Below are 19,627 nucleotides of genomic sequence, written 5' to 3'. Positions count from 1 at the left end.
CATGAAATCCCATTGTGCTTTTTTGGTGAGAAATAAACTTTAAAATGGTCATTTCCCTTCTCTCACTTGTGTCTCAGGAAAATTTTGATGGCCTGGCAAAATAACAACATTTTCTGAGGCTGAGCTGATGCTTCTGGCAAAGCAGAAGTCTCAGCATCAGCACATGCTGTACTGAGAACACCTGGAAAGAGCTGTAGCATAGGGTAGGACAATACTCCCAACCTACCTGTGGTCCCAGTCACCCATGCCCCGATCTGGGGGCGCCACACAGGTTAGAAAAGAGGAGAGAGCCAGACTAGGATCCAACTTCCCGCCAAACCCAGCAGCTGGTCCTAGGAACCCAAATTCCCTGCCCCCTGGGGCACCAAATGGGGCTGGAGCTCCTCCAATCCTCGGGGAAGGAGAATTGGAAGATAAGATGAGTCAGATGGGCCAGTCCCCCCTGACTCAGCACATAGTCTCTCTGGGGTAACAGCCAGCTCCTACTGCCAGCTAATGTAGCTAGTCCTGTTGCTCAAATGGTAGCAGCCTGTGAGACAGTGTTGAAGGCTCAGGGTTCAAACATTGGTGCTGCATGATGGGAATATTGTTATAGTTGTACAGAAATTTTTTTAAAACTTTTTCCTATTATTTTGTAAAAGTCTAGGAAATTCCATACAACCAATCTACATTTAAAAGAATATTATTTGGGTTGTAAGACAAGCACTTGAAAGTTGGAAAATGCCAGATTTACAGTTGCCCACATTACCTTAATTCTTGTGCATTATGATACAGATTATGATCACATATCCTACTTTTCCCCACAGGTTCACTGGCTCATTCAGTGCACAGAGTGCACACACGAGGCAACAGAATTAAGGTTGTGTAGGCAATCCTAAATCTGGCATTTCCTAACTTTTGATTTTCTGATTTTGCAACTTAGCTATTTTGTTCTTTTCATGTAGTTTTTTGTATATAATGTATTCTTTACAGTACATAAAAAAGACTGTTCTTTAGGAGTTCATCTGTTTCAGCTGCTCATTCCCCATGTGAAGTCATAACCCAATGCTTGCCACTGTAATTGACTGTAATGCTGCAAACAAGATTATGACTGGAGATGCCTAATACACAGCAGCCACTGAACTCAGAAGATCTCAGAATCATCTTATGGAAATATTATGATGCATAGAGATGGAAGTACAAGAGTAGACATTTTGACATACAAAGAGAATTCTTTCTAAACAGAGTGAATGAAATCCTGGCTTTGTTGAAGAAAATGGGAATTTTGTCATAGACTTCAGTGGGGCCAGGATTTCACACAATATTTTTCAGTATTTTTCAAGAGGTATCAGTAAGAGCTTAAAACATGACACCAGTAGAGGCCTTAAGGGAAGTAATGCAAGTACTGGCAAAATACAGGCCAGTTTAAAGAAGTGGTGATAAAAACAAACAAATAGCAAGTGTATTTAAAAATTAGATACAGACTCTTGGTTTTTTGTCTTTCATCTTAATTTGCATGTTATGGTTTTGTTCTATCTGATTTAAAATTGGCTTGGTCCTATATATGATGGCCCTAGAGAGTAACACTAATATTTCATCACAAGAATGGGTAAATACACACTCACTAGCTATGTACATTCTCCAAATCTCTGAGATGTGGGTTGTTTTGACAGTACACTAACTTGCTCATCATATTTTCAAAGTACAAATTTCAGTTCTTCAGTTCTGTTCCTTTGAGATGCTGTTTGTTAAAGCTTCAGAGAATATTTGCCAACTTCTAGATGAGTGGTACCAAAAACTTTCCTGGCCCATTACCCATCACCATCACTGCCCGCTTCCTGGTGAAAAGCCAGCTCATGCAAACCTGTCATCAGATTTGCATATGAGGCATCACATTCAAGAGAAAGGTTCAATAACCAGTCTTTTCCAAGAGCCACTCTTCCAGTGCTTAGAGAAATAAAATGTAAAGGTCCCACTCAAAGGAATTGTCAAAAAACTGTCTTTAAAAAAGAAGAAATTAGATTTCTTTTGTAAATTAAGGAAAAATATTTTCCCCCGTATCAGAAATAAAGAAAAAAAGTGAGAATTTTTTCTCACATCTTTAAATATTTAGACATGTTTTTATTAAATTTTATCCTGTCTTTAAGTACTTGACGAAATTATGTTTAATAACTGTCAGGCTCTACTTCTGTAGTATCATAGTGTGTCCAGATCACTTGGGAGCCCTGAATTAATATACTAAGATTCAGGATCAAAGTGTACCATATCAGTAGCTGAATTCAATACATGCATGCTGCTTGTATGACCACACAGAAACTAATGCTTCAGATTATACTCTTGCCAGTCTACTCTGGGTTGTATGTAAAATTTGGAATGATTTTTTGAGTAGTATCTATCTTAGTGATTGTAAAATCTTGATGAATCGTCCTTGGATGTTACGGGTATACCCGTTACATAGAGCCTATCTCTTTTTTTCTTTCTTCTCTCACTCTACTCCATGCTGAAAGATTTTTTTCTTGCTTCTGCAGTCCCCTTCACCGACACTGCCTAACCCGTACCCCAAGCAGAGTTTTGAAAAGGGAGAACTTCCAGATTCTCTAGGAAGTCCACGAGGGATTTCACTATCACTATTGATTTTATGCAGAAAACGCTCAGATACTGTGGTGATGAGCTGCAGTATAAAACTCTTAAACAGATTAATAGATTCGTAGAGTTAAAGGCCAGAAGGGACCATTAGATTATCCACTCTGACTTCCTGTGTATCACAGGCCATTACATTTCACACGGTTGCCTCTGTACTGAGTTCATAACTTTGTTCATAAAGCATATCTTGAAGCATCCAGTCTTGATTTGAAGACCAAGATATAGAGAGTATACCACTTCCCTTGTAGTGTGTTCCAGTGGGTAATCACCCTTACTGTTAAAAAATTATTTCTTATTTCTAATGTCAATGTATCTGGCTTTAAGCTTCCAGCCATTGGTTTTTGTAATGCCTTTATCTGCTGGATTAAAGAACCCTTTAATACCTGATATTTTCTTTCCATGGAGGTACTTCTACATTTCATTCAAGTCACCTCTCATTCTTCTTTTCGATAAGTTAAACAGACTGGGCTCTTTAAATTTCTCACTGTAAGGGCTTGTCTTCATGAGGAAAAGCCCAGAACTTACAACTGCTGAATAGCTATTCTGCACTAACTCCCATGTGGACACCCTTTGTTAGTGCAGAATAAGAGCCTCCACATGGAGAATTAGTGCTGAATAGTTATTGTGCTTTAAATTCAGACCCTAGCTATTTCACACTAATTTCCCTTTGAATTCCCCATGTATACTTATACTTTAGCTACAGAGCTAATGTGACATGGGTTATGCAGAATGTGTCCTAATTTAGCAGCTGCCCTAAAAAGCCATTATTTCACACATTTCAAAGCTAGGACATTGCCAATCATAAAAGCTTTCCAATAATATGGGCATACAGGCACTTCTAAGAACAGCATATAGCTAAACAATCATAATGAAAGTGGATATATTTAAAGTCTGTTCTCCTAGTTATAAAACATCATGAGACACTTTTAAAATATATGGATAATAATTACAATAGTGAAGACATTACAGGTGGGAACTGGGAGACTGTCATAAAAAAGAATCTTGCATTGCAGAAGGGAACTGGCTACTTAGTCATTTCCTCCAATGACAGTTAGTCCACCCTCAAAGCTATGGAGCAAAGTTAACAGGAGTGAGACTGGTTGGGCTTGGGGTTGTTTGAGGAGGGGAGAGAGCCTGGACAGCTATGAAAAGCAGAGTTCAAAAGGTTGAGGTAACAGTCAAGTAAGCATCTGAACTTGAAATTTGCCACTTCTAAATGAAACCCTTTATAGATAGAAGTATTTCTGTTTGCCATATCCTCCATCCCAAAATGTACTGTAAGTTATTCTGTTCCAGTATTTTATCAATGAAATAAGAACCATCGCCATGGGTAGATATGTGTTCATCTCTCAATCTTCACCATAGCACAGGAAAAGGAGAGTGGAAGATAGAACCAGGCTGACAGGGAAAGTAATGTAATTTGGTTTATAGTTCAGGATATTGCCATTCACCAAATCAGGGAACATTATATGCTTTCTCTGCAGAAGCGTATGGGATCAAGTCCAGGCTGCAAAGTTTTCAGTTTCTGTAGACCAGAGTTGGAATATAGCAAGAGTTTGTTACTAGAAAATCAAGTATGGATAAAATTAATGTAGTAAAATAAAAAAACTTGGCTATATTAAGCCAGCATGTCGCCTTGTTAGGCTATTTTGCTGAGCCTCTAAAACCTTATATGCATTGTTACCCTCCTAGTTTGGAGGGGGTTGTGCTTTTGGTCCTGGGGGCATAGAGGAGCAAAATGAACACTGTCCATGTTTGACTTCAGTAGCTCAGGAGCAGTGAAATATCCCTTCTCCTGACCTTTAGGGACCGGGAAAGGGAAGAACCTATTGTGGTAGACTTATACTGCTTTTCTTTTTATTATTTAAGGGTGTTTTAAAACATATGTATTGTAAATATTATAAATATTAATTAAAACTGTTGTTTTAATGCTGTATTTTATATGAGGTGCCCGAAGCAGGAAAGATGGAGAAGCAATACATTTTATATTTGAAAGACTTTTTAAAATCTCATTTGAACGTTTAGTGCTCAACCCTGCAAACACTTCCAAGGCTAGTGGTTACCATTGTGGGTCTAGTCTCTTTGGTTTCAGCTGGAGTTAAACACTGTACTAAGGTTATATCTACACTACCACGGCTACAGCTATGGTGCTGTAGTTGTATTGCTGCAGCGTCATCGCATAGATGCTTTCTACATCGATGGAAGGGCTTTTCCATTGATTACAGTTAATCTGTCCCTCTGAGAGGTGGTAGAATCCTTCCATCAACCTCGCCGTGTTTACACCAGGGGTTAGGCTGACATAGTAACATAATTAGGTCAATCTAACTTTTAAGTATTGACCATGCCTAAATGTTTACAGGATTGGATCCATATGGTAGATAAGGGCAGGAGGATTATCTTTTATTTTTATCAAAAAGATGAGACCCAAATTATACATGATTGATTTAATTCAAATAATCCAGGAGATACACTGGTGTGTATAGGAACATTTGTACTGAAGGAGCTTCTATGCTATTTCCAGAATTATTCCTTCTCTAGAAATACCACCTATGGTAGATAAATATCACAAATTGCCAATATTATACAAAAGCAAAGTTGAGAAATGATGGAAAAATTCCTAATAGCAGGCTGGATTGATTTAAATCAAAGCGATTTAAATCAGTTTTTAATCATGTTTTGCATTTATACTTTTTAGTTATTTTCCTAATTAAAGGTTGTATCTCCCTTGTTGGCAACCATTAAAACATGTTGATTTACAACTAAATGTAGCCTGTACACTAAATTTTGTGCTTTTTTTTCTAATAAGGTGGATATAATATATATATTTAAGCGGTTATATAGCTTAACTCACGCTTACACAGATTCTTAATTTTTACATTTCATTAATTTTTTATTATCAGGTTTGTACATGATTTGTCAAGTTCTGTTTGGATAGAAATTAAAATTCAATTAAAAATGCACAAAACAGCATTTTAATTTTTATCTTTAATTAGTGCTGGGTACAGGAGATAAAAAGTTTATCAAAATAAGTTTTGCATTGAAAACTAACTGAATTTTTAAATAAAGGGAGTATTATTTGTAGTTAGTTAATGGAACCGATTGTTTCTGGTCACCATGTTCTTCAAGATTTTAGAACTCATTTCATCCTCTCCCACCTGTTTTTTTTTTTAAATATATTGGAAGAGGAAAACAAACTTTCCTGCTTTTTTTTTTTTCATCACCCAGCTGGTTTCTTCACTTCGAATGAATTAGTCATTGAGCTGAACTAGTAGAATAAACTGAAATAAAAAAATATTCTTTCTGCACCTGCAGAAGTGGCTACTGATTTCAAAAGCTGGTTTAGCGCTTCAGTAAACCATGATGTTCCAGGTGCTTAGCCAGTGATTTCTGCCAGTTCAGTGGTTTGACTTTCTTTGAAAGTTGGCACCAAACATGTATTGCTTAATGTTTAAAAAGTTTAATTTAAATTATTTTAATAGATTATAGTAAGTTTACTCCTTAATGTAGGTTGTCATAATTTCAGATTTACTTATGTTTGTTTTTAAAAAATAAACCCATATTTAATTTAAATTAGAAAATCTGATTTAAATTTAAAAAATCAGATTTTTTAAAAATAGTTGATTTTTATTGGCTCTGCCTAGCAGTAAGGGCAATTAAGCACTTGCAGTAGTAGTTGCCAAGGACATGTTTTATAGCAGGTTACATAAAGCTAAGGATTAGTATAGAGAAAATCCTGACCCACTTGGATTGCAATTCATGATGCCTTGTCTAGCCGTATAAATCTGTAATTCTATAAAAAAATGAAAGTTGCAGATTTTCTATAATTTAATAAGTATTCTGAAGATATTTTTGTTAATACCCTGAAGTTGGGGTGACCAGATAGCAAGTGGGAAAAATCGGGACCAGAGGTGGGGGTGTAATAGGTGCCTATATAAGAAAAAGCCCCAAATATCGGGACTGTCCATATAAAATCGGAACATCTGGTCACCTTACCTTAAGTTGAAGGGAATCCAGCAAGAGGCATAAAAGGCTAAACTCAGGAATTATGAGCTGCACGTATTAAATAATGTAATGACTGAAAAGCAACATAGTTAAAGTACTTCCATGTTGCCCAATAATCCATTTCTTGTGTAAATGAAACATGAACCTGAAATGTTGAGTTTACAGCCTGTGTGTGTTTAAAAAAAAATTATTATAGAAAAACATCCACTTGTTGCTGTGGCAACTTTTGTGAAGCCAGGAGGACAGAGAAATGTACTTTCTCTGTTAATCTATATCACAAAGACCCAGGATACTTTAATCCATCCCCACCTGTAAACTGCCTTACTCACAGCCTAGCTTGTGAGGGAATAGTCTTCCAAAGTTGAATGTGCCATATCTGAGGTTTTCCATGTCATCTTTGCCACCAAAAGGAGATCACTGATTGCATGTTTTACTTTGAGTGGAAGAAGTTAAACACCTCTTGTAAGACTGAATGATTAAGTCTTTTCACTTGACCCACATAGAAATTATGTAAATACCAGGCTGCCCAGGCTGCAGAAGGAGAAATTATTAAGAACAAAAGATGTTTTCACGCAAATACCCCTAATAATAAAATCAAAGCAAGACAACACCTGAGAATGTAACCTAAATGTGTATAAAAGTAATGGGATGAAATATTGAAAGGGAAAATTTAAGATGACCGTCAGGAAAATGTCTGACAATAAGATGTTGACTTGTGGAATGGTATTTCTCAAAGGAAATGGAGAAATTTGGGACACTGAAAACTAACTGGAGAAAATAATACAAAGGGTACTATGAGGAAAGATTAAAAATTATTTTTCTACTGGTGCCTAATTCAGCTGCCAGTATTTCTTTTCCCACCCTCAAGCCCATTGCTTGACTATTTTACATTTTTAGGGTGTTTAGCGTAATGTAACTTTGTTGTAGTACAGAACTCTTAGGACTGCTATTAGTGGAGTTAGCTAGATCACATATAATCTATAGATTTATTTAACATAACTGAAATTGCTGTTCTGATAGATTTTGTTTTGAACAGCATGTGAACATGACAGAACACAATCTTTTTGTATCAAATTAATGTTACTAGAATTTGCTTTCATTGAGATGATCAGTCTGTTGTACTGTTCATTAATGCACTTGGTATCAAGCTACTGTAGAGTACACTGTTGTAAAATGGTTCCAATGGGCATTACTGAGCATGTATCAGAGTCTTTTTAATTAGTTAAGAAAGCTGCAGTCTGTCTTCTTTCTTAGTTAAAATTTGGATCTTGCTCTCTTCATTTTATCTAGTCTGCATTGTTTGCCCAGACACACAAGCTGCTATAATTTTTCCTTTTCAGTATATATTTGATTGCCTTGTAGGAATTGCGTTAGAGTATCTGATAGAGCTGTTATTTCAGTCTGTCCTTTTTGGAGCATTATGTTCTGTTTTAGATAATCACTTGAATGTCCTGAAGATTAAGTTGTCAGTAGAGATTGGGAGGGTTTCTGCTGTAACTCTGAATGTATTGCTATACTGTGTTAGATTGCTAGAGTCCAACTTCAGATAGAATTTACAAGACAGTTTGTTTGATTTGGCTTGTAACCTAAAATGTGGTGATGCAGTTATTCCATTTCCTGTGTGTTAATTTATTGCATGTTTTAAATTATTGTCATGAATTTTCATGTGAGTTATTGTGTCTGTACTGTGTAAAATAGAAATCAGGCTGATGGAATATAGTCAATGCACATAAATTATCTTCTCTCTTTCCTAGATATTTGGGCAATTGGGTGTATATTTGCTGAGCTATTGACTTCAGAACCTATTTTTCACTGTCGTCAGGAAGACATCAAGACAAGCAATCCTTTTCATCATGATCAGCTAGATCGCATTTTTAGTGTAATGGGATTCCCAGCAGGTAATTTACTTTCATTAAAAGGTCAGGCATAAATCCTTTGAGTTAGATTTTGTTTTAAAGGAAATTACTAGCTCTATAGCTTTATAAAAGCTGGCAGTATGATGGATGTGGAGTCTGTGCCCAAGAAAGTGGTGGGACTTGTGGAATAACAATACAGAACAACTAACATAAAATGTCAGACAAATATTACAGTTTATGTACATCATATTATTTAACCTGCACTTTAAACTGTCCAATTGCTTTATCTTTTCTAAGATAAAGACTGGGAAGATATAAGGAAGATGCCAGAATATCCCACACTTCAAAAAGACTTCAGGAGAACGACGTAAGTGATTATAACACAGACAGAGGTTAAAAACTGCTTGTAATAGATACATAGAAATCAGTACTAGTGATTAGCTTCAGTTATCTTCTGTCTTGTTTAGACTTTGGAAGAGTATTTATTTGGATTTTAAAAGAATGCTAGTGTCCATCTTTTAATGTTGGCAAGAGGTTTTGCTGAGTAAGTCAGATCGTCCGCTGCACTGGTAGACAAGGAAGGGAAATGGTGCAGAGAGCGACATAGTCCAGGACAAGGCACGGGTCTGGGATTCAGGAGATTTGAGTACTATTTCCAGCTCTGCCCTGGATTTTCTAAGTGACCTTTGGCAAACCACTTGATGCCCCTGTGCATCAGTTTTCCTCTTTGTAAAATAAATCATAGTTACCCACAGAGATCTAGAGATTAAAAGCAAGACATAAATTCTATGTCTGATTATTCTTAATGGGAATATTTGAGCTCAGGAAATGCAAAGATTTCACATGGCTCATGCTTCTGTTGGGAAAAGGGACAGGCTTGTTTCTCTGCCAACTGAAGGGAATAGTTGCAACAGCTTCTCAAATGGCAAATGGTGATGCAGTGGCTGCACTGTTGGAGCCATTGTGCCTGTCTAACAAAGTAGCTTCTACTAGGATAGGACAGCTCTGCCCTCCCTACAACATTTGCTATGGCTGTGTGCTACCATCAAGACCTCAGCCATATATCAAAGCTGTATGTTCCATTGTAATAAAGTAAACAATGTAATAAAATAAACAAACAATTTAAAAAATACTAACACTGAAAGCTAGGACAAACATTCACACTTCACAAATAGAGTGTATGGCAATGTAGGACATTATATCTTCTAACAAATGAAATACAAAATGTGTCCTTTTGGACTAGTATGCATTTTCTTTATTGCTTGGTGCAGTGCCATAATCCTACAGTATATTATTTTGAAATGTGTTTACAATTTTTCAGATATGCCAATAGTAGCCTCATAAAATACATGGAGAAACACAAAGTCAAGCCTGACAGTAAAGTTTTCCTTTTGGTACGTACATCATTGTGCTATTAGGGATTATTTTACTTTGAAATATAATTGTAATATTAAAACAGTTCTATTTCTGCTTACTGGAGGATGAGAAGTATGAATTTAAAAAATATAAATGATAGCTACAGCCATGGCTTTTAATATTTTAACAAATTTGCCATTGTCGGCTTTTGCATTTCACCCCAGAATTGGCTGCCTTTCTGAGACAGGCAAAGTAATCCCTCTGGATAGTTACATCATATGTCAGTTTGTGAATTATACATGTATCGGTGGGAGAGGGGGGTGAGGAGATCACCTTTCCTTCTGTAGGATGAATGCTTTCTTTAGTTCTTTGCTATTTAACATACCTATAATATAGAAAGATCCATCAGAGCCCTAGCTTATAAACCTTGCAAATACACTCCAAAGCCCATCTCTTGTGTTGGGCATTTACCTGCGAGGGGCTGAGCAAATTGCCTGCGTAATGTTCAAGCAAAAGAGACCAGGCATAGAATCTTTGTCTCTCATATGGGAGACATGGGAGCTACCCGTGTACTACTAGTGTAGCTCATCTGCAAAGAGGACAGGCCATGGGTATGTGCACAATAGTAGCATAAAGATCACCTTTGCACTCTGATCTGGATGCAGCCTTTGTGTAGGACCAGTCCCCATGCACTGAGTTACAGCTCCTTTCAGGCTGCTCTTGCATACATTGTCTACAAATAGTACCAAAGGGCATGGCAAAAGGAAGTCTTGGTCACACCCACTTTCCTCTATGCCTCTTTCCCTGCTATGCCAGCAGCAGGGAGTGACATAAGAACTCCTGTCCCATCTGTGTGCCCGCAGAGTATCACCCTGATATTGGGCTGATCCTTCACGGACGGTAACACTTAATTTAGAGCCACTTTACTTGAGTAGCTCAAGGTGGCACATACAGCACTGAAGAATCTAGCCCAGTTAGCTTTATTTCTCATACCAACAAAACTTCATAGTTCTAATATTTTTGATGGATGTGCATCATAGAACTAGATGTGTTGCTGTGCATTAAATGCTTATTTTGCTTTTCTGAATGAGCTATTTGTCGTTTATGAGATCGTGATGTAAGTGGGGCACACAAGCCATTAGTTTGAAAAATAATGGTTTCATATGTTTGTTAACTACTTCCAATGTTACACTACACAGCTTCAAAAACTTCTTACCATGGATCCTACGAAGAGAATTACCTCAGAGCAGGCTTTGCAGGATCCCTATTTCCAGGAGGATCCATTGCCTACATCAGAGTATGTGTCTCACTTTTTCTGTGTTCTTTACAGTGATGCCTTTTTTTTGCTAACTATTAATGTGCAGTATATGGTGACCATTTAAAAATGAAGAAATGGGCTTGTAACGAGAACATTTTTCTCACCACCGTGAGTCCACCTCTAAGCTTTCTAGGGGCACCAGTGATGTAAATCAACCAGTGATCGGCAGAGGAACAACTTTATACTTGCTGCACTCAGTAAAAGTGGGTAAATGGGGGGGGGGGGGTTGATGGTTCTTAGAAAACTATTCTGAAGTATTTATATAAAACTCCTGTAGATGTGCCTCTCTTAGACATACACCATTCAGCCAAGCTGTACATAATGTACTTAGTTCTGAACAATTACTTATAAATCAACCCCTCTTATCTTAGTCTACAGTCTCCCTTGGGCAGAGACCTTGAATTATGCCAGCGGAGGTGGTGTGACATGGACAGATACATCTGCTGTTATGATAAGAATACCAAAAACACTTTATCATATGACCTCAATCTAGTTTCTTCTAATTAATTATAGACTGAGCTGGCAGCAGCATCGGATGTAGTTAAGGTTGCTGAACCACTTTCCATTATAACTTTACCAAACTTTAACTGTTTGGGCTGAAATTTTCCATGCTGGGTAGGGATTGCCTCAGGCTGGTTTTTGTTTTGTTTTTTCATTGAAGTTTCACTTAAAATGGTTTAACTGTTTCTGAGAATGAAGTTAAGGAAAAATATGACGGCTTGTCCATGCTAAAAATCAAATCTTCTATGGGAAGCTCTAGTGCCTCCATGCTTCAGAGCAGGGACTTTAAATTTGTCAGGGTGTTCTTCCTGGTGCCCGGGATGTGCTTTTTTGCTGTCTCCACAAAAATCCACCCAAAGTTGGGCAGCTTATAAGTGTATACAAAATTGCAGTTCACACATGCTTACTAGAAACTAGTTAGTTTGGCAGCTAAATTCTCCAAAAATACTATCTTTGCTGGGCATGCTCCATCCCAGCACTACCGAACTTTCTTTGCAGTTGCTCCTTCCAGTGGCCAAGGAGTGCAGTGGAACCAGGCACGGGTACCTGACAGCAGAGAGACTCGCTCCTCTGTTCTCATTGCTCCCTCTGTTGGCACCGAAGCAGTAGGAGAATAAGGAGGAAGATGTACAGGCTGAAGAGTTGGGGGGCTATAGGGGCAGACCGGGAGCAGGGACAGGCTGTGGTCCAGGGACAATAACGGCTGCCAGGGGGTGTTAGGAGAAGAGGGCAGAGATAGATTGAAGTTGCAGTGGGTGATAGGCTGAGGAGCAGAATGAGACTGTAGGACATACTCCCCTCCAGAATCTGGAGTACGGCCCAGAATTCACCACTGTTGTGCTGTCAACAAGTAGCTGTGAAACCCACTGGTAAAATGTTTCAGCCCTAAGTGGCAGGCCCACATACAGAATAAGCAGGCTACTACTGCTGCCGGTTATCTCATTAGCTCATGTGGCAGGGCTCTCTGCTGTGGAACAGTCTAAACCCAGCCCTTCTGATGATCCATGTGGAGGATCAGTATGGTTCCACATGATAGAATGTTTTTTCAGTGTTCTAGGAAATTACATCAGAAATACTTAATTAAAAGAACATTTTGGTTACAAAATCAAGCACTCAAAAGTTAGGAAATGCCAGACTTCAGGTTGCCCATGCAAGCTTAATTCAGCTCCCTTGTACATATGTGTTAGATACAGACTTTAATTACATGGTAACATACTGCTTTTCCACAGGACACCTGCCTCATTCAGTGTACAGGATGGATCTGCGCAGGTCTGAAGCAGTGTTCTGTAGTGAATGAGGCTGTCTGTAAAACCCCTGCCTCATTTGTTGCAGAAGTTGGAAGGTGTGTAGTGAAGGAGATTGCAGGAAGAAAAAGGATGGTTTCATGGTTTAGGCAGTTGAATGATATCCTAAAGAATTGGATTCAGTTCTTGACTCTGCCATGAAGTTCCTATGTGGTGCTGGGCAAGTCACTTAAACAAAACTTTTCACAGTTGTTGTTTGCTCCTCATTTTATGGGTACCCAGCTTGAGATCCTGGGTTCTGCTTTGTGAATGTGCTGAGTACTCACAACTGCATCTAATGTCAATGAGAGGTGTGATTTGAACATATAAACTGCTATCCACATGCCAATGGATCTCAAGCTGAGCAAATTCAGTGGACACTTGATAGTTTTAGCCCTAATCTCTCGGTGCCTTAGTTCCCCAGCTATAAAACGTGGATGGTAATGCTTCCTTACCCACAGGGGTGTTATAAATATAATGCATTAGTGTTTATGAAGTACTCCTATGCCACAGTGATGAGCAGCATGGAAAAGCTCATGAGGAAATTAATAATTCTGTATTCCATGTAGAAGTTGGATGGTGTACAGTAAATAAGGTGAAAGGCCACCCATGCTATGAAGAGGATAAAAAGAAATATGGATATCTACCCATTTGAAGAGTCCAATCCATCCCATGTACTTAGTGAGGCAGGGGTGCTGTGGTAAAAATAGTATGTGATCAAGTAATGGCCACCTTTATTCTTAAATTTCCTAACATTTGAGTGCTTGTCTTAGCAAACTGGCTATTCTTTTAACATAGTGGTTTTTGTATACAATTATTTAATTTTGCCAACAGGGGTCCTAGGAACTTTTCAGCCAGAAAGGCAATAAAAACCCAGTCCAGGAAACTTTATTATCTGAATAGAAAATACACAGATGCAGCATGGGATTATTTATTTATTTATTTATTTATTTATTTTATTGTTGTTGTTGTTATTATTTTATTTTATTTATTATTATGGTAGCACCTAGGAGCTTCAGTCATGGACTAGAACCCCATTGTGCCAGGCACTTTATAAATGTATAAAAAAGATATCCCTGCCCCTGAAGAGCTTATAATGCAACAAAAGTCTGTGAGCGATCAAGCAATGACATTTATCATGAGTCTTGTTTGGATATGATATTTGTTTGGATTTCAAAAAATATTTACTGTTTTGTTAACAATTATTTGAGGGGAGTTCTAGGGATTATAGGATTTTGTCATGGTTACAGAACAAGCTTCACATTTAGACTCCTTTCGGTCCTCCTCAAGTGAATGCCTCTCTGGGTGGAACCATGGGGTCCTACAACCCTTAGACAGGATCTCTGGACTGCAGGTTCCCTGTTTACCAACTGTAATAACACAACAAGCCTAACTGTATTTTGCATCTGTATGCCATTTTCCTCTGGGAGCCTGTTACCGGAATCCAATTAAAGTGACTCAAAAACACCTTCTTCAAAGCAAAGTCTTGTTAATTCACCCAAAGGTGCATAACAAGCAGAGTAAAGGGTTAAAACAAAAAGAACAGGAGTACTTGTGGCAACTTAGAGACTAACAAATTTATTAGAGCATAAGCTTTCGTGGGCTACAGCCCACTTCATCGGATGCATAGAATGGAACATATAGTAGGATATATATATATACATACAGAGAAGTTGGAAGTTACCATACAAACTGTGAGAGGCTAATTTTTTAAGATGAGCTATTATCAGCAGGAGAAAAAAACGTTTGTAGTGATCATCAAGATGGCCCATTCAGACAGTTGACAAGAAGGTGTGAGGATACTTAACTTAAGGAAATAGATTCAATATGTGTAATGACCCAGCCACTCCCAGTCTCTATTCAAACCCAAGTTAATGGTATCTAGTTTGCATATTAATTCAAGCTCAGCGGTTTCTTGATGGAGTCTGTTTTTGAAGCTTTTCTGTTGCAAAATTGCCACTCTTAAGTCTTTTACTGAGTGGCCAGAGAGGTTGAAGTGTTCTCCTACCGGTTTTTGAATGTTATGATTCCTGATGTCAGATTTGGGTCCATTTATTCTTTTGCATAGAGACTGTCCGGTTTGGCCAATGTACATGGCAGAGGGGCATTGCTGGCACATGATGGCATATATCACATTGGTAGATGTGCAGGTGAACGAGCCCCATCATCTCAGGCATTGGCACCCTGACAGCAGGATTGTCTGGCTATGTGGACTCTCTCCTCAGGCCCTACACTACCAGCACTCCCAGCTATCTTCGAGACACCACTGACTTCCTGAGGAAACTACAATCCATCGGTGATCTTCCAGAAAACACCCTCCTGGCCATCAACTTCATGAAAAAACTCATACAGATACAGACAGATATCATCTTCCTTTCCAAATGCAAACAGATGGACATCATACCAAAAGGACTAAAGGTAAAAAATCCATTACAATCTACATATCACACAGACTATGCTGAGAGGTTGTGCCACACACTCTCAAAGAAACTGCGAAACCACCTAGTCAACATCCTATACAGCAAACAGGGAAAGATTAAGAATGCGCTCTCAAAACTGGATACTCTCATAAAAAACCAACCTTCCACACAAACTTCCTCTTGGATAGATTTTACAAAAACTAGACAAGCCATTTACAACACAAACTTTGCTTCTCTACAAAGGAAAAAGGACACTAAACTATCTAAACTACTGCATGCCACAAGGAGCCACAACAGTGGTTCCCTTAACCCACCCAACAATATTGTTAATCTTTCCAGCTATACTCTTAGCCCGGCAGAAGAGTCTGTCCTATCTTGAGGCCTCTCCTTTTGTCCCTCCAGGCCCATGAACATGATACAGTTCTGTGGTGACCTAGAATCCTACTTTCGACATCTCCGACTCAAAGAATATTTCCAACACACCTCTGAACAACGTACTAACCCACAGAATCCTTCCTACTAACACTACTAAAAGAAGGATTCTGGGTGGACTCCTCCTGAAGGTCGAAACAACAGACTGGACTTCTACATAGATTGCTTCCGTCAACGTGCCCAGGCTGAAATTGTGGAAAAGCAGCATCACTTGCCCCATAACCTCAGCCGTGCTGAACACAATGCCATCAACAGCCTCAGGAACAACTCTGACATCATAATCGAAAAGGCTGACAAAGGAGGTGCTGTCATCATCATGAATAAGTTGGAATATGAACAAGAAGCTGCTAGGCAGCTCTCTAACTCCACGTTTTACAGGCCATTATCCTCTGATCCCACTGAGGATTACCAAAAGAAACTATACCATCTGCTCCCTGAAAAAGCACAGGAACAGATCTGTGCAGACACATGCCTAGAACCTCGACCAGGGGTATTCTCTCTGCTATCCAAGATCCATAAACCTGGAAATCCTGGACGCTCCATCGTCTCAGGCATTGGCACCCTGACAGCAGGATTGTCTGGCTATGTAGACTCCCTCCTCAGGCCCTACACTACCAGCACTCCCAGCTATCTTCGAGACACCACTGACTTCTGAGGAAACTACAATCCATCGGTGATCTTCCAGAAAACACTCTCCTGGCCACTATGGATCTAGAAGCCCTCTACACCAACATTCCACACAAAGACTACAAGCCTTCAGGAACAGTATTCCCGATAATGTCACGGCAAACCTGGTGGCTGACCATTGTGACTTTGTCCTCACCTATAACTATTTCACATTTGGGGACAATGTATACCTTCAAGTCAGCAGCACTGCTATGGCTACCCGCATGGCCCCACAGTATGCTAACATTTTTATGGCTGACTTAGAACAACGCTTCCTTAGCTCTCGTCCCCTAACACCCCTACTCTACTTGCACTACATTGATGACATCTTCATCATCTGGATCCATGAAAAAGAAGCCCTTGAGGAATTCCACCATGATTTCAACAATTTCCATCCCACCATCAACCTCAGCCTGGACCAGTCCACACAAGAGATCCACTTCCTGGACACTAAGGTGCTAATAAGCGATGGTCACATAAACACCACCTTATACCGGAAACCTACTGACCGCTATACTTACCTACATGCCTCCAGCTTCCATCCAGGACGCACCACACGATCCATTGTGTACAGCCAAGCTCTGAGATACAGCCGCATTTGCTCCAATCCCTTAGACAGAGACAAACACCTACAAGATCTCTATCAAGCATTCTTAAAACTACAATACCCACCTGCTGAAGTGAAAAAACAGCTTGACAGAGCCAGAAGAGTACCCAGAAGTCATCTACTACAGGACAGACCCAACAAAGAAAATAACAGAATGCCACTAGCTGTCATCTTCAGCCCCCAACTAAAACCTCTCCAGCGCATCATCAAAGATCTACAACCTATCCTGAAAAATGATCCCTCACTCTCACAGATCTTGGGAGACAGACCAGTCCTCGCTTACAGACAACTCCCCAACCTGAAGCAAATAGTCACCAGCAACCACACACCACACAACAAAAACACTAACCCAGGAACCTATCCTTGCAACAAAGCCCGATGCCAACTCTGTCCACATATCTATTCAGGGGACTCCATCATAGGACCTAATCACATTAACCACGCCATCAGAGCCTCCTTCACCTGCACATCTACCAATGTGTTATATGCCATCATGTGCCAGCAATGCCCCTCTGCCATGTACATTGGCCAAACTGGACAGTCTCTACACAAAAGAATAAATGGACGCAAATCTGACATCAGGAATCATAACATTCAAAAACCGGTAGGAGAACACTTCAACCTCTCTGGCCACTCAGTAAAAAACTTAAGGGTGGCAATTTTGCAACAGAAAAGCTTCAAAAACAGACTCCAACGAGAAACTGCTGAGCTTGAATTAATATGCAAACTAGATACCATTAACTTGGGTTTGAGTAGAGACTGGGAGTGGCTGGGTCATTACACATATTGAATCTATTTCCTTAAGTTAAGTATCCTCACACCTTCTTGTCAACTGTCTAAATGGGCCATCTTGGTTATCACTACAAATGTTTTTTTCTCCTGCTGATAATAGCTCATCTTAACTAATTAGCTTCTCACAGTTTATATGGTAATTTCTAACTTATCTGTGTGTGTATATATATATATATGTATATATATATTACTATATGTTCCATTCTGTGCATCCGATGAAGTGGGCTGTAGCCTACGAAAGCTTATGCTCTAATAAATTTGTTATTCTCTAAGGTGCCACAAGTATTCCTGTTCTTTTTGCGGATACAGACTAACATGGCTTCTACTCTGAAACCGGTTAAAACAAGGGGCCTGTTGCCTGGGCCTTACATTTTATTCTTTCCTTTCAAGGTTTAGGTAAATTCCATTTACCCCAAGTACCCCTTCCCCTGGCTTGGTTAAAAAAGAGAGTCCCTGCACCATTCTCTTTGTCAATTAGAGATCCACCTGCAGCAGCTGCTGCCCACTCAAACCCCCATCTTCCCTAGGCTGGGGTCTTTATTGGGTTAGTGTCCCTACCGATCCTAGGCTCAGGCCTGGACCTTGCTAGCCTGGTTGGAGCCAGGTAGGTGAGCATTTCAAAGTAATAGCTCCTTTATTGTTCCCTTAACAACCCTGGGTATTCTCTCTGAAGGTACCTTTTCTGTGGTATTGTTTGTTTTCTGTGTATTTCCCCCAACAGCTCTCTTTGATTTCACTCCATGCAGCCAGACAAGCTAATATCAAGCAGGTAAACTGAGGAATATGTGACATTCATAAAATGTAATACTGATATCCCCCACTCTCCGCAGCCTCCTAGAAGAACAGAATGCTTAAAAAGGAACTTATGGAGGAGGCATGTTAGACAGGGAATGGATTCCAGATGTAGGAGCCACCTCATGGAAGAAAGCACAGGTCTAGTCTAGACTAGAAAAAAAAAGGATTTGTAAAAAAAATCAAGTTAGCCATTATGATTTGAATGCCACTTAGCAATTAGCATAGACCCGGGTTAGCACTTTCAAAATCATGTTAAGCTGATTGTATTGCAACACAGGTTACCCCCTGAAGGTTCAACAGCAAGAATTGCTGAAATTAAAATTCGTACAAAATATTATCTACTAGTAGGTCTTTGCTGTCTGGTCTACCTCTGCCTAGGTCACAACACCTGGCAACATGATTTTAAAGGTATTAAACTGTATGTACTCTAGATACTAAATAATATTTCAAATCATGTTAGCTGGCTCAATCTAAAAACTACTTTTTTATTTCCTTCTAAACAAGGCACCTGAGATTAATTGATTCCAGTTCTCTAGAGATGAACATGTAGTACATTTAGGGCATTCAAAAGCCGTTGAAGTCAATGGAAAGACTCCCATGACATTAACGGGCATTGGATCAGGCCCTCAATCCACTGTGCCATCCATACTCCCAATTGAGTTCTGTAGAGCTTCTGGTGGATTCACATAGCAAAGTGAACAAATGCAGTGTCAGGACAGCAAATAATTGTGCTGTCATTTGTGCTCACTCAGTTCTGCTATAATTCTAGAGGAAGGCAGCTTGCCAACAGCAAATATAGCAAAAGTTAAAATCAGTGTACGTCTACCAGTAGTTATATATCTGTTGGGTGTTTATAGGGTCACTTAGTAATTTGGAGTCAAAGCATAACAAACATTAAAAGAAAAAGCCCTGAAATATATATGATATTAAATAAATGAATTTCAGAAGCATGTATGTTTAGTATGTCTCTGATTTGC

General features: G+C 39.2%; 1 protein-coding gene across 3 annotated transcripts in view; it reads left to right on the top strand.

Annotated features, from left to right (window-relative positions):
- CDK19 (cyclin dependent kinase 19) overlaps positions 1–19,627 on the top strand; it is a 228,182-nt gene that overhangs the window by 195,177 nt on the left and 13,378 nt on the right. For all 3 annotated transcript variants that reach the window (XM_074948241.1, XM_074948242.1, XM_074948243.1), the window contains 4 exons: positions 8,379–8,522; positions 8,778–8,847; positions 9,802–9,874; positions 11,036–11,133. In XM_074948241.1, the coding sequence (XP_074804342.1) occupies positions 8,379–8,522; positions 8,778–8,847; positions 9,802–9,874; positions 11,036–11,133 (385 nt within the window). The remainder of the gene's footprint in view (positions 1–8,378; positions 8,523–8,777; positions 8,848–9,801; positions 9,875–11,035; positions 11,134–19,627) is intronic.

The sequence above is a fragment of the Natator depressus genome, chromosome 3 (genome assembly GCF_965152275.1).
Source record: "Natator depressus isolate rNatDep1 chromosome 3, rNatDep2.hap1, whole genome shotgun sequence".
In the NCBI taxonomy this organism is placed as follows: Eukaryota; Metazoa; Chordata; order Testudines; family Cheloniidae; genus Natator; species Natator depressus.
The sequence above is the reverse complement of the archived record's forward strand: the minus strand, read 5'-3'. Positions and strand labels throughout refer to the sequence as shown.